This window comes from Enhydra lutris, unplaced genomic scaffold (assembly GCF_002288905.1).
Source record: "Enhydra lutris kenyoni isolate GAN:26980312 unplaced genomic scaffold, ASM228890v2 scaffoldscaffold30, whole genome shotgun sequence".
In the NCBI taxonomy this organism is placed as follows: domain Eukaryota; kingdom Metazoa; phylum Chordata; class Mammalia; order Carnivora; family Mustelidae; genus Enhydra; species Enhydra lutris.
Window position 1 is genome coordinate 20,775,453 of NW_019154114.1, and position 14,690 is coordinate 20,790,142.

At 54.5% G+C, this 14,690-nt stretch overlaps 1 protein-coding gene across 1 annotated transcript; it reads left to right on the top strand.

Annotated features, from left to right (window-relative positions):
* Positions 1-614: 614 nt before the first annotated feature.
* LOC111152982 (microtubule associated protein 1 light chain 3 beta) lies at positions 615-12,131 on the top strand. The gene is made up of 4 exons (XM_022511765.1): positions 615-805; positions 7,994-8,049; positions 10,768-10,874; positions 11,646-12,131. The coding sequence occupies exons 1-4, from the start codon at positions 766-768 to the stop codon at positions 11,818-11,820; spliced, it is 378 nt and encodes a 125-aa protein (XP_022367473.1). The 5' UTR covers positions 615-765; the 3' UTR covers positions 11,821-12,131.
* The last annotated feature ends 2,559 nt before the right edge of the window (positions 12,132-14,690 follow it).

Sequence of the window (14,690 nt, forward strand, 5' to 3'; positions counted from 1 at the left end):
GCAGGGGCACCCCCGCGGGGCCCGCTGTCACCGCCCCGAGGACGACATTTCGGACGGTGCGGGTGTTGCGTGCGCGGCCTGCGGACCCGGGCGGCGCTCCCCAGCGCGGCGGTCCCAAAGCGGCGCGGCGGCCGAGGAAGGCGCACGGTCCCCCGGGCACACGGCCCCTCCACGCTGCCGCGCGCTCACCCGCGACCCCCAGGCTCGGGAGGGCTGTGAGCGGGGGCCGCCCAGGAGCCGCTGCCCACACGCACGACGGCGACAGGGGCGCAATCCGGACGAGCGACCTGCAGCCCCCGGGCCCGCGGCGGGAGCGCGCGACAACGGTGCTTCCGGGCTGAGCGTTCTCGGCGTCGGCACACGGAGCGGGCGCACGAGTGACGCGGAGTCGCCAAATCAGCCGGGCCACGCGGGACTTCGGCGCGGGAACGGGGGAGCCCGCAGCCCATGCTCCCGCGGGGGATTCCCGGATCTGGACTACAGTCTCGCTGCCCCACCGTCTCGCTGCCCCGCGCCTGCGCACCGTGGACTCCTCGCTGCGCATGCGCGCGGCCCCGCTTCCGCCACGCCCGCCATGGCGGCGGAGGCTGCCGGCCTTGGCCCCGCCCCCCGGGACGCCGCGCCGGTCACCTGACGCTGCTGCGGACTGAAGAGACACAAGGGAAGTCGCTGTCGCCACAGTTGGGTCTTCTCTCGCCGTAGCCGCCTGCAGTCTGCAGCCCCCGGGACCCTCCGCCCCACTGCCTCCGCCTCGCCGCCCGCGCCATGCCGTCGGAGAAGACCTTCAAGCAGCGCCGCACCTTCGGTGGGTACCGCCGCGAGGTGGGGCGCGCGGGCTGAAGGGGGGGCTGAGGCGGCAGCCGGGGCGGCCGGGGTCGGCGACGGCCGGGGTGGGGGCCGGCGGCGGGCTGAGCGGGGGACGGGGCTGGACGTGGGGCTGAGCGGGCAGAGACCCGGGAGGGGCGGAGGTCGGGGACCCAAGGTGGGAGGGGATGGCGGCGGCCGTGCCGGGGGCAGAGGCAGGACTGAGCAGGGCCGAGGGCCGGCGGCCGACGGCGTGGTGCGGCCGGCGGGGAGCGTCGGGGTTGGCGGAGTGCTGAGGGGGCCGGGGCCGGGGCCGGAGGAGGCCCGAGGGGCCGAGCGGGCCGGAGGCTGGGCGGGGCCGGACCCTGGGAGCCCCCTCCCTCCGGCGGCCGCGTCCCGGGGCGAGGGCGGCCGTCCATCCGCTCCCGGCCGGGGCCGGGGGCCGATGGGGGGCCGGAGCTGTCGGACCGGGCGAGCTCCCCGCCGGCCGAGTCGCGGGCGAATCCGGGGAGCCCGCCTCCCCTCCCCGCCTCCCCGGGCCGATCTCGGGCGAGGGCGGCTGTCGGTTCCGGGTTGGGGTCGGGGCCGGGGGGCCGGGCCTGCGCGGTGGGGCCTACGTAGTCCCCCCAAACACAGCGGCCGTGTCGCTGGCGAACCCAGGAAGCTGTCCCCCCACACCCCGGGCGGGGTCTTGGGTGCGGGCGGCGGTCCGTCCGCTGCGGGTCGGGGCCGGGGGCCTGAGCGCGGTGGACGCTGGTAGCCACCCCCTCACCCCGACCGTGTCCGGGCCGACCGCGGCGGTCCGTCCAGGTGGTGGCGGTCAGGGCCAGTGCGCGGCCCCTTCCCCGGCCGGTCACCGCCGAGGTCCCTCCAGGACGCGCCACAGCCGAGCTGCTGAATCACCTTTTTGGCCCCCTGCGGCCGTGGCCCGGTTGTTTGCTGGGCTCTCGCGTCAGCCCTGCAGCCCTGGGGCTCGCTGGCCCTCGGGAGGCGCAGACCCTCGTGGCAAGGGTGCCCGTGGGGGCGGCCGCCGCAGGCCTTGCTGCGCCGGGCCCTGTGGAGGGAGGACACTAGTGTGCAGCTCAGTGGCCGTGGTCGCACGTGGCGGCCGACAGGCGAGCGCTCCTTGCTTGAGAAGGGGGGTGTGCGCTGGTGGCCCGGAGCGGGAGCGGCGCCCCCACCCCTGCACCCTCTTGGGTAGCCGGGTGTGGCGCGGCAGGAGAGCCGGGTTGTGCCTTTCTGGCCTGCCCGGCGCCCGCTTCAGCCGGCCGGTAGGTCCGCCCTCCGCGGCTGGGGCTCGAGACCCACTGGAGCCTCCCAGCCGCGGGTGAGACTGAAAGTCCCGTTATCACGTATTTCCGAGTGCCCGGGGTCCCCAGCAGCAGGAGAGTCCTGGGCCCACAGCCTGCCGGCCCCACCCGCGGCGTGCGGTCCGCGTTCACGCAGCCCGGGGGCCCCGGTCCCGGTGTTGTTCCCTCGCCTGAGGTCCGCAGCGTGGACGGGGGTGTAGAGCTGTGGCGGCAGCTACTGAGGGCTCGGTCCGCAGAGCGCCCGGCTGCGCCTCAGCCCCTCGGGGTGTGTCGTTCGGCAACTCGGGCGTGTGCGCTGCTGTGGATCTGCCGTGGGGACCTCTGTGAACTCAGTATTGTTTGGGTCCGTGCAGCCCCGAGAGCCACCTCGGAAGCACGTTTCCTCTTGGGCCTGGCTTCGTCCCCACTGACTCTTACACGTTAACGCTCACTGAGGGGCGCCTGGCTGGCCCAGTGGACGGAGCATGTGACTTGACCTTGGGTTGTGAGTTCTGGCCCCAGGTTGGGCATGGAACTTACTTAAAAAAAAAAAAGTAGAAGTTAACTGGGGACGTTGGTGTGGGAAAGATGGTTATTTTCTCATGACTGAAATATAGTTACTTTCCTTTAGCTTAGAGTATGTTTAGGTTTTTCTAGAAAAATATCTGAAGAGTCGGTGGTAAGAGTAAGAAAAGTGAGACTAACGTATTCTAATTCACCTGGAACCCGTGGCCCTGAGGGTAAACCAGGAGTGCCCCCATTTCTTCCCATTAGTTCATCTTACGTACACTGTTCGTGGGCTTGCCCCTTAGTTCACCTTTGTTCCTCCTCCCCCACTTTTTTTTTTTTAAAGATTGTTTTTGTTTATTTGATGGTGAGAGAACACAAGCAGGGGGAGCAGTGGAGGGAGAGGGAGCCCCATGTGCGTCTCGGTCTCCGACCCTGAGATCATGACCTGAGCGGAAGGCAGAAGCTTAAGCAACTGAGCCACTGGGGCGCCCCCTCCCCCCTTTGAAAAAGATCTCTTTGATAGTCATTTTGCAGAGGATCAAATATCATTTAATGGGTACTGCCTTTCCGTGCTCCCGTGCTGACCATTTTCACCGATTTGCAGCCCAATAAACGAGGGAAATCAATTCTTCCGAGAGAACCTCTTCAGCAGAACCTAAGAGCGGCCCCACTTAGCTGGAGCAGTTCTTTCTCTCTTCCAAGCTAACGAGTTCAGGTTTACCCAGACTCGAATATATCTCTGCTGATTCTACTAGGGTTGAGAGGGTTAAAGTGGGCCTTGGGGCTCACCCAAAACAGCCCCTTTTTGTAGAACTGGGTGGGGCCCAGAGAGATGAAGATCACGGTCCATCTAGCGGCAGATGTCTGGACCTGCACGTCCTCTCCTGCCGGGCACTCTCCCAGCCTCCCGTAGGTGGCCGTCATTTCCAGGGCACGAGATGGCCAACACGAAGTCCGGAGGCGTAGCGTGTGTCTGCAGGTGTGTGGAGAATTTCGTGAACTCCCAGAGTTGTGTTCGAGCAAATAATTCTGGATTTGGTCTGCTCACGTGGAGTAATGCGCTTCAGCTTCTGGATCGCCCCAGTTTACTTAATGGCACTTCTCTGCTGTGGTTTAGTGGTGGGCAGGTTTAAGCTTCTCCGTTACTATCAAAACAGTCAGCATGTCTTGGGGGAAGTTTATATGTTGGTCTAAAATAAGTAGCTCAGGGCCGCCTGGGTGGCTCAGTGGGTTAAGCCTCTGCCTTTGGCTCAGCTTCGGCCTCTGCCTTGGTCTCAGGGTCCTGGGATCGAGCCCCACATCGGCTTTCTGCTCAGCGGGGAGCCTGCTTCCTCCTCTCTCTCTCTGCCTGCCTCTCTGCCTACTTGTGATCTCTCTGTCCAATAAATAAATAAAATCTTTAAAAAAAAATAAAATAAGTAGCTCAGACTACGCCGATAGGTGGACAGTAGAGCGAGGGTTATGCCCAAACAGGCAGTGCCCCGCGGACCGCAGCTTGTTCCTCGCTGTGTGTCTGTGATTGACACACGGGCGCGGCAGCATCTGTTGTGCTTCCGTTCACTCTGTGAAATAAAAGTTTACTTGGAATGCCCTGGGGGGTCTCGACGCAGCTTTGCAAATGATCTGTTGGTAAAAATAAGACACCTTGGACTGCTTTCCTCCTGTAGGTTTGTAAGTCTTGCAAGGGTTGTAAGAGATGGGACAAAAGGAGTCTAGGAAGTGTATCTTGATACACGTTTGGACGAGTGTTTATTTCCATTGTGCAACTTTAATTTGTTTATTAACCATTTTGTGTGTGCAGGGCTGAGCCCCTGGCAAATACAGAGACAATTAGAAGCAGGTCCCGGCTGCCAGGGGCGCACTGTTGGAGAAGACAAATAAATTTTAAAAAACCAAAAAACAAAAAATTTGAGTAAAAGATTTGCTCCTGTGAGCCTTTGATTTGTGTTGTTAGTAATGTTTTCACTAAATATACTGTTAGTCTCTGGAAGTAGGTGTCTACTCGAAAGAGTGCGGCACAAGTGCACACCTTACTCGGTTACGCCGGGCTTACCACGGGGTTTTCATGCAGCTGGTCAGGATACTCAGGACAGTCCTGTTGTCGTACCATGACTTCAGTATTACTTGATTTTATCTCAAGGAAGTAACTTGTTTCATACCTTGGGTTTTCCCACCTTTAATGAAAATAATGATTTTGTCTTTTTTGGGCCATATTTCAGGGATAAATCAGGATAAACTTTTGGTAACAGTATAGAAATTATAGTTTCTGATTTGAAGCCTCACATCTAAAGCCTGTTTTGCTTATTTCCTTTTCCACTTGCCAAAAAAACCTGTGTCCTTGTATTAAAAAGAAACTCCCCCTTCTGTCTGAATGTTTCCACTTACCTTTTAGATTTATTAGGATAAGCTTTTTTTTTTAATTTGCGAGAGAGAGGGAGGAAATCTTAAGCAGATTCTGCGCTGAGTGCAGACACTGACGGGGGCTCAGTCTCATGATGCTGCAGTTGTGACTGGGATGGAAATCAAGAGTCAGATGCCTAACCCACTGAGCCACCCAGGCGCCCCAGTTAGGAGAAGCTTTTATTTCTTTATTTTTAAAGATTTTATTTACACAAGTAGGCAGACGGGCAGGCAGAGAGAGAGGGAAGCAGGCTCCCCGCGGAGCAGAGAGCCCGATGCAGGGCTCGATCCCAGGACCCTGAGATCATGACCTGAGCCGAAGGCAGAAGCTTAACCCACTGAGCCACCCAGGTACCCCTAGGAGAAGCTTTTAAGTGTGAAGCAGAGTCCAGGGTATATTAAGGAATTATCATTCATGTGCTAGTGAATTAACTATGATTTCCTCTCATCTCTGAAATAAACGTCCTTGACAAAAGGGACGGTTTTGTTGTGAAGAGGGTTGATAGCTAAGTCTAGGTGGCATAGCACCTTTTCCTGGGGGGTGGGACAAACATAGGGACCAGTCTCAAAGCTGAGAGGAGTCCTGAAGGGGAATCAGTGATACCCTCACAAATAGAGAAGGATTTGAAGGGTTTTGCCATGGAAAAAATCCTCCTTCTCCTGTGTTTCTCTGCTCTCCGGATTCTCCTAATCAGCTGCTTCACTTTGGACCCTGGACGTGGGGATTTTCAGAGTCATGCAATCAACTGGCTGTTCCACAATTGAAAAAAAAAATTTTTTTTTTTTTTTTTAATTTTATTTTTTGAGTAATCTCTGCACACCCAGTGTGGGGCTTGAACTCGCAGCCCTGAGATGGAGTCGATGACTCCTACAGTTTAACTCCATTCTGATTCCGTCTGCCTGGTGATAGCCTCCGATGCCGCGGGTTGAGTTCTGCCACAGTGCCGCCCTCCCCAGCCCCTACGGCAAACACTGAGTGCCGGTGCTTCTGACCAGCAGGCTGTCAGCCAGAGGTTCCGTGACCCCCTCGTGTTAATTACAGTGCTGTCCTGGCTCACAGGACAAGTGTTTATTTGCTAGGTTATTCGCTTGTTACGAAGAATACTAAAGCACACTAGCGCACACCAACCAACGGCTGTTCACAGGTGTGCAGGGTCGGCTACAGAGAGTCCTGCACACAGGAGCTTCTGTCCCTGGGCAGTTTGGTATGTGCCACTGTCCCAGCACCTGGAAGCCCTGAGTCCCATCCTTCTGATGGCGATTTCATTCCATGGGCTTGACTGGTAAAAGCACTGGCTATCAGGGATTAGTTCGTCTTCCAAGCCCCTTTCCCCTCCCTGGTGTTTGGGGTGGGTCTAAACATTTCAAACCCCAAGTCACTGTTCTTTTTCCATGGCAACAAGTCCCCCATCCTTAGGAGCTTTCCAAAAGTTACTGGATTAACATAAACTCAGACATGGTTGGTTAGGGTTTGCCATGAACAAAAAGAGATGGCCCTTATCAGTACCACTCTTGGTATTTAGAAAATTCCAAGGGTTTTGGAAGCTCTGCCAGGACCAAGTACATATTTTTCTGTTAGTGATCTCTCTAGTATGCATTGTGAACCACTAGGCTAAGCTTTCTATTAACAATAACTAAATTTATCTCTATTCTCACGTACCGAATAGGCCTGAGTTTGCAGTCTTCTTCTACAGCAGATTTGTTGGTGATTTTATCTTAGAGGCTGATTAGAAATGCTGGTGGGAAAATGGAAATAGAAGCTATATGCTTGTATTTGAACATGGGAATTATTTCAGTCATTTTTATGAAGAATGATACTAAGTGGTATTTTTTAGATCCAAGAAAATAGGCAATGGTAGAATATATTTATATAGATCATATCTTTTTTTCTGAAGCCACCAAGACTTCTCAGGAAGTCCATGACATTGATCATTCATATAAGTGATTATACTAAGGGGGAGGAGTACAGAGATAATCTCTCAAAAAAAGTATTCAGCAGTAGACTTTGTGTTTAAAACTTTTTGGATGGGGAGGGCACCTGGGTGGCTCAGTGGGTTAATAAGCCTCTGCCTTCAGCTCAGGTCATGATCTCAGGGTCCTGGGATTGAGCCCCGCATTGGGCTCTCTGCTCAACAGGGGGCCTGCTTCCTTTCTCTTTCCCTGCCTGCCCCTCTGCCTACTTGTGATCTCTGTCAAATAAATAAATAAAATCTTAAAAAAAAAAAAAAAACTTTTTGGAGGGGGCGGGCATTGAGCAAAACTCTTTTTTTTTTTTTTTAAAAAAGGTTTTATTTATCAGAGAGAGAGATCACAAGCAGGGGAGCAGGAGGGTCCCCGCTAAGCAAGGAGCCTGCTGTGGGACTCAATCCCGGGGTCCTGGGATCGTGACCTGAGTGGAAGGCAGGCACTTAAATGACTGAGCCACCCAGGCATCCCTGAGCAAAACTATTTAAAAGTCCTATAGGGCATTGTTCCCCACCCCCATCTCTTTTGGGCAGTCTCTTTTCCAGTAAGCACGGTATCATTGGAAAGCGGGAAATCACAAGAGAAAACCGTGTTGAAGAGCGTATGTTTCATCTGAGATTCCTATACCAACTTAAACTTCGGAAGGTTCACAAAAATGGACAGGCTGTGGGAGTCACGAGAGGAAGGATTGGCAGCGCCACGCGCTTTTAATCTGTTCATTTGCCGTTTACATTTGGCTGCGAGCCTGGGGTCCCAACCCTTGAAACCAGTTCTGTACTCTTGGTCTTGTGTCTTACCACCCGCGAGGGCTGTGTGATTGCATGTTGGTTTACACGGAAATGGCAGCTTGTGCCAGGTACGAAGTGCCAGTGTGTGGTTCCTCTCAGTTCTGGGGAAGATGTCCTTACTGCTCTGCCACAGCTACGGATAGCTGAATTTAGATATAGAAACCACCAGTAAAAATGCAGGAAAGAAGCTACACGTTGGCCCTTAATAATGCCTGCGTCTCTTCCTTTTCGTTGCAGAACAAAGAGTAGAAGATGTCCGACTTATCCGAGAGCAGCATCCTACCAAAATCCCAGTAGGTAGTCTCCAGCACCTGTGTTTCAGTCGTTGGTAATGTTCGCAGAGGACAGCACTGCTGAAGTCCTCCAGGACCGTGCCGTGGTGTGTGACCGTGGGACAGGTCTCTGCAGAGCTCCTCAGACAAGGAACGCCCAGTGTCCATTTCGTGACCTAGAATGGAGATGTCTGAACATGCAGTTCCTTCATCTGGTCACATTCTGTGTCCTCCTGAGTCCAAGCCTTAATGTTACACACAAGTCAGACGTATCCATCTGGGGGGAAAGGGGTGGAGGGGCTGGCACTGCTCGTGTTTTTTCAGTGGGAGGAAGTGTCCGCTCTGCTAAAGGAGGGGGACTGTGGTGGGAAAACCAGCAGTCAGGACTGAAGTGGGACTGAACTTTCCAGGCTCTGTTTGGGTGCCCCACAGAGGCCTGTTGTGCTTGGCTGCTTTGCAGAGACAGAGGAGAAACACTGCTCTTCTTGTCCTGTGTGCGTGGCTCAGGTGCTTCCTGCTGTGCCCAGGCAGCAGCGCCTCTATCCCCAACCCCTGCTGACAGACGCTAAAACGGTATCTGCTGAGGTGCCAGGTCTGGGAGCAGTGGGTAAGAGGAGCTTCCGGTTTCAGGTGGAGGCTGAGTTCAGGCCTTTTAGGTTCAAGGGTGCCGAGGGTTGCTGAGCTCGTTACTAAAACTCTGAAACGGGCTGCCACGTCCTAATCTGTAAGGTGGGGAGAGATTCCCACCCCACACAATATTGGAAAGATCAGCCTAGTTCTGCGTCCACGGTTGTTACCTCCTCGAAATGCTGCAGCCCGCTCAGAAAGACACTCGGCTGTTAGAAATTCTGTAGAAACGTTCCCGTTTGGCTTTCTGACGTGTCCTCTCACATGGAACTGAGGAGAGAGAGAAGGTCCAGGGCTTAGGGCTGTAAGGTGCACAGAAAGGAGAAGATGGGTCTCCCCAGCATTTTCCCAGCTGTAGAACTCTGCAGTAAGACACAGTCTCTGTTTTCCTTGGACAGCTTAGAAATTTCAGTCTTTCCTTATATTTGGGGTCAACATAGGGCCTGGGGGTTTTCCTCATTAAGGTTTCCTTCACCTTTCAGTGCCGTTGGGAAAGCCCGGCAGTCTGCCAGGATTTGTTCTGTGTCTGCAGTCTCCTTTGAAACGTGATTATCTGCGAACATTAGCGGCCCTCCATTCTGCTGGCACTTCAGGGGTTTTGCAGAAATCACAGGCTTGTACTTCCCATGGGTGCTTCTGGCCCCTGAACAGCTTGAGAGGCACTCCTTACTGGGACTAGCACGGCCGGACGGAGAAGGCAGGGCAGCTCGCTGGCTCTCCAGACCCCGGTCTCCACTCCCTGAGGATGGCTTTGTCTTCCGCGATCCTGTCCATAGCACTTGACAAGGCACTTTTCAGGTCTAGCCAGATGCCTTACTCGGGACTTAACGTGACTTCTCTCCCAAATTAAAGTTCAGGAAAAAGAAAAAATAAGAACCGAAAAGTCAACCAGTCATCATACCGGGGATTGTTTTCATGGAGCTCCGCGGCACTGGAGAGTCAGGGACACCTGAGAGGAGGGAAGTGCCCAAGGCCATGTTGTCCTTTGTCTCAGGGCTGCTGCTCTGTCTTCCTTTAATGAATATGGTCTAAGGTCAGGAGATTCTCTTCTCATTCTGCTTCTGCTCTTCCTGGGCCAGTAAGGTAAGATTTCTGTATTGCCTCTGAGCTCTGATGCTGGTCACACCCAGGCAAAAGTAGTCTGTGTAGTGAATCTTCCTTGCGGCTCCCACGTTCTGAACACACCCCATGGATAACAGCCCTTGGTCTTACCAAGGAAGGGAACAGCGGTTTGATTTGGCCGTACAGAACCTTCTGTGGGCCCCATAAAGTGGAACAATGTGCAGACGAGTATCTTCCCCTTTCCTAGAGAGACAGGATGCGAAGATTTCCCCTCCTCCTCTCAACTTGTCATTGTTGCGGTGAGGTGGAGAGTTGCTTCACCTGGAGAAGAGTGTCTCTGGTACTCTGTAACATAGGAGGCACGGGCAGTCAGCACCCCGGGGCCAGCGTTGATAGTGGCTGAGAAGTAGAAGTTGTTTGTCCTCTGCGGAGAGGAAGTCCCGCAAGAGAGCGCATGGATTTGTTTCCGTTCCTGATGCAGAAGTATTTTTGTTCCCTGCACCGTGCAAGATTCTTGACTCTCAAAACTCAACAAAGAAATACTAGGAGTATTTTGTCAAAATGAAAGGATCTTCAAGCCTTTCTGCACAAAGTTTGTCTCCAGAACCAGCTGATCGTTGTCTCTACTTACCAGATATTTACTCAGGACTTTTCCACATCAGGCGGAGAAACCGTCTTGTGGGAAAGAAACGGGTGGACTGCGGAATCGCGGTCGCTCGTGCTTCGGAGGAGACAGCGGCTCCGCAGTCGACATAGATCCAAGCTGGCTCCTGCCATCTCCTTGTACTTCTCGGACCAGTTAGTGTTTTCACGGCTCCAAATACCCGGGACCACCGAGCGGCTCCTTTCAGCCCCTGCTTCCGTCCCTGGAGGCTCACTTCCCTGTGAGGGTTGGGGGTAAACGATCGCTCTTCGCAGATCTGTGGGGAACTGACGTGTGCTGTTTCTGTCTCAAACCCCACGCGGTATGTGCCAGCTCCGACACAGAAGTATCTCCGCTCTTCATTGTTAATGGTTATTTTAAAATCTCTCCTCTGGCTGCTTTTCTAGGTGATCATCGAACGGTACAAGGGCGAGAAGCAGCTTCCTGTCCTGGACAAAACCAAATTCCTTGTACCTGACCATGTCAACATGAGTGAGCTCATCAAGATCATTAGGTAATCACTGTTTTTCCTGTTTCTTTGGGTGACTGCTTGTTATGTATCAGACTTACAGGTAGAGCTTCAGTTCCGATTAACATCTCTGCAAGCCTAATAAAACCTAAAGACGTTTCCTTCCTTTCTGAGTTCTTCTCTTACCTGCTGGATCTCCTGTCCCTGATTTTTTTCATCATAACATCTAGTGTAGATGCTTTTTTTTTTTTTTAATTTTTATTTATTTGACAGAGAGCACAAGTAGGCAGAGCCATGGCAAAGAGTGAGAGGCAGGTCCCCCGCTGAGCAGAGAGCCCGATGCGGGGCTCTGTCCCAGGACCCTGGGATCATGGTCTGAGCCGAAGGCAGAGGCGTAACTGCCTGAGCCTCCCAGGCGCCCCCTAGATAAGTTTTTTACGACAAAATTAGTAAAAGACAATGCAGACTTGGTAGAATCGTAATGAATAGTTTGTAAATTATAGTTTGAACTCTTTCTCTCATTGGACACTCGCGGCTGTTCAGAGAGCATCCTAAGGTAAAGCTGGCCTGGGGGACACGGTAAGGACAGTGTCCGTGTTACCGCTACTACCAGTCACAACGTGATGCTAGAAATGTCCTGTGCTTGTGAGAAGTTGTAGCTACGACAGTGGGTCTGTGGGCATAGGCATTATTTTGCCAGAAGCAGCATTTCCAGAAGCTTTATACTTTGGTATCAAAGGGAGTGCAGGATGTTTTTGCATTTCCCTTTTGCAAACTGATGCGCTGATGTCTCCTCACGTTGTCTTCTTCCAACAGGAGGCGCTTACAGCTCAACGCTAACCAGGCCTTCTTCCTGTTAGTGAACGGACACAGCATGGTGAGTGTGTCCACACCGATTTCTGAAGTGTATGAAAGTGAGAAGGACGAAGACGGATTCCTGTATATGGTCTATGCCTCTCAGGAGACATTTGGAGTGAAATCGTCTGTGTAAGACTAGAAAAATGCATCTGTTCTTGAATTTTTTTAAACCCTTACCAAGGAAAAAAAAAAAAAAGGGATATTAGCAACTGAGGGTTGATCCGATCATCCAGTCACAGATCATCCAAACAGTAGTGTTCCTGCCTAGGAGTTTTAGGAAGTTGTTTTGTACCACAAGCAGGAAAACTGGGCTCGGTGAGCACATCCAGCTTTGGAAAACTCCATTATTTAACCTAGGCTGTTTTGTTTTCAAATTTAGAAGTTTAAAAATAAAACACTTTGCATTCTAAGTTGCCAATAAAACAGACCTTCACCGTATTTTAATGCTCGTCCCCTATTAGGAGCCTGTACTTAAGCCTTCAGAGGCACGCTCTTCACTAGGTTCACAGCCAGCGCGCGCTGTAGGGGTTTCTGTCGGACGGGGAAGCGCCTGAGAGGATCCGTGAGCGTGAGCTGTCGAGCGTCCCTCGCCCCACCCCAGCCCGCCCCGTTTGCCATAGTCGTGGGCAAAGGGCAGGGAAGATGGGGCCGGAAAGCGCTGAACCCGCTCCGGGTTCCCGCTCCTAGTGTGCGCGCGCCCGAGCTCGTGCTCTCGCGGCGCCGCAGACTCGTTCGCCCTTCCAGGCGGTGACAGAAAAGCGCCGCTGCTCAGTACGAACCTTGGATCATTGAAAATGTTGGTCTGGTCTCAAGGCGCCCGGAGAAGGACGGCGCGCGTGTCTCCCGGCGTGCGGGCTCTCCGGGGTCCGGCCGCCGCCTGCGTCCGTACGGGGAGCAGCGGTTCTGTCGGTCCCGCTCTTAGGACGGCGCGGGAGCCCGCGGGACGGACCGAGGCGCCCCTCGGACGCGCGCCCTCTACCGTTTGGCCTAAAGCTGTAGATGATGCGTGTTGTGTTAAGTGCGTGACTTGCTACAAAGTCGCGTGTTAGTACTTCCGTTGTCCTTGCGGGTCGTCCCACCGTCAGAGCCCTCCCCGCCGCGCGCGCCGAGACAGCCGCGGGAGGAGACCCAGCGTCCCCGCAGGCGCTGAGCCTCTGCCGAGTTCAGCCGGCGCGACCGCGCTCCCTGCGGCCTGCGCGGGGCCCGCTGCGTCGCTTTCGGCGGGAGGAGCACAGGGAGCCCGCGGACCGCCCCGGACTGGCCGCGGCAGGTCGCGCCTCGGCTTGTGTCCTTCGGCGTGCGCCGCGCCCCTGCGCCCGTCGGGGGACGTCACTTCCTCAGGAGGTGGCGGAAGCCCCAGTCCCGCCTGCGCGCCCTCGGCCCGACCTTCCCGCCGCGTGCGCCCGGCCACAGCCCCGGAGCGCGTGTGCTGCCGCAGGACGTGGACCCCGCCTCGGCCCGCCGCGCTGACCGCGCACCTCGTTCTAGCTCGCGTTCTTGTAACCGCTGTGTGGCCCGTGAGGCTCCTAGAAGAAACCCTGCTTTTCAAAGACGCGAGTACCTTGCAGGGAGGGCGACTTCCACTCCACCTCGGTGCGTGGTCACTAGGCTCTCGGAACCAAGTCCGTTTCTAATGAACTAGGGTGAATAAAGGCGAAACTAAAAACTCCTCACGCTCAGTTCAATGGGTCAGTGTCGGATGCGTGCAACGCCGGGCGCCGTCTGTGCTGCCCCACGCCAGGCGGCGGGGCGGGCGGGGGCAGGGGCGCTCACCCCTGAAGGCCTCGGCTTTGTCCCAGGCGCCCTCCTCACCTTGGTCCGGGTTCTGACCGCTCGTCTTGTCTTTGCTAAGCAAATCCTCCTGAGAACTGAAAGACGTGGCACAAGTGAGCGGACGGATGCGGGACCTGGGTGTCTCGTGGGAGTACGCGACTGGGACACCGGCCACGCCGTGGCGGGGTAAGATACAGACTTGGGCCGAGTGGCCGGCGTCGCTCACCGGAAAAGCCCCGCGCGTCCCCAGTTTAAGCGGCACTTGAGCTGTCCGCGGAGGAACGCGGGGCGAGAGGAGGAAATGTCCTGCCTCCCCGGGTCTGCTGCTCCGGCGCGCGTGGCCCCTTCAGAGGCCCGGCCTGACCAAACAGCAAGTCCCGGGGCTGCGTGAACATTTCCCTCTGAGTAGCCACAGGCCCGACAAGAGGCGCTGGGGACCTCCTGGGGGGGGGAGGCATCAGGTTTCTCCCTCTGGTGTCTGGCAGGGCTCATGAGAACACCAGGGTCCCGCGCCAGCTTTCGCTCATTAGACCGCCGCCGTCCCCAGTCTCGGAGGACGGAGCTTCAAGTGCCAGGACATGTCCGCGCCGCGCGTACCGCACCGCGTGTCTGCAAACGTGCCAGAGAAACTTCACATCAATTCGTGCCAATCTTGACTTCCTACGGAACCTCGGGCTAGAACATCCCAGATCAAGAGTTAATGTTTCTGGTCATAGCAAGGATATCTTTTAAAACCAGGGAAACCTGACAGAGAATGGATTTAAAGCCATCTATCTCTCTTGCCAAGTGGAGAAGGCAGAAAGGGCTGACTCCCTAGTTTGCAGATCAGGAACTGGCGATTTATTTGAAAGGACGTGTGCCTCATATTCTAGGAGATAAAGACCTAATAAAATGAAACAGCTTTTTTTAATTTTTATTTTCAGTACATTAAATTTACTCATAAAAACATTCTAAAAATGTACAATTTTTCCTTTTTAACAAAGTATAATAAAACATAAAAACTTCAAAAACAATACTTAACATTTACAATTCAAAATCAAATTAGCAGAATATTAAATATTTACAAAACTATATCTTTTAAAAATATTTATAAAGTTACATGCAATTTTGTAGAATTGACATAAAAGAATGGCTCAAAAATGGGAGAATTTTCCTTCATTCCTAAAAAGAAAATCTGTCCAAGATTAGCTGTGAAGATTCTCGAGTACACGAGGTCTCTGGTTTCAGTAC

Bases quoted from the DNA above. Each gene is read 5' to 3' on its own strand.
- LOC111152982 (XM_022511765.1), top strand. From the start codon at position 766: ATGCCGTCGGAGAAGACCTTCAAGCAGCGCCGCACCTTCG. The intron at 806-7,993 runs GTGGGTACCGCC...TTTTCGTTGCAG, and splicing joins CAAGCAGCGCCGCACCTTCG to AACAAAGAGTAGAAGATGTC. The intron at 10,875-11,645 runs GTAATCACTGTT...TTCTTCCAACAG, and splicing joins GAGCTCATCAAGATCATTAG to GAGGCGCTTACAGCTCAACG.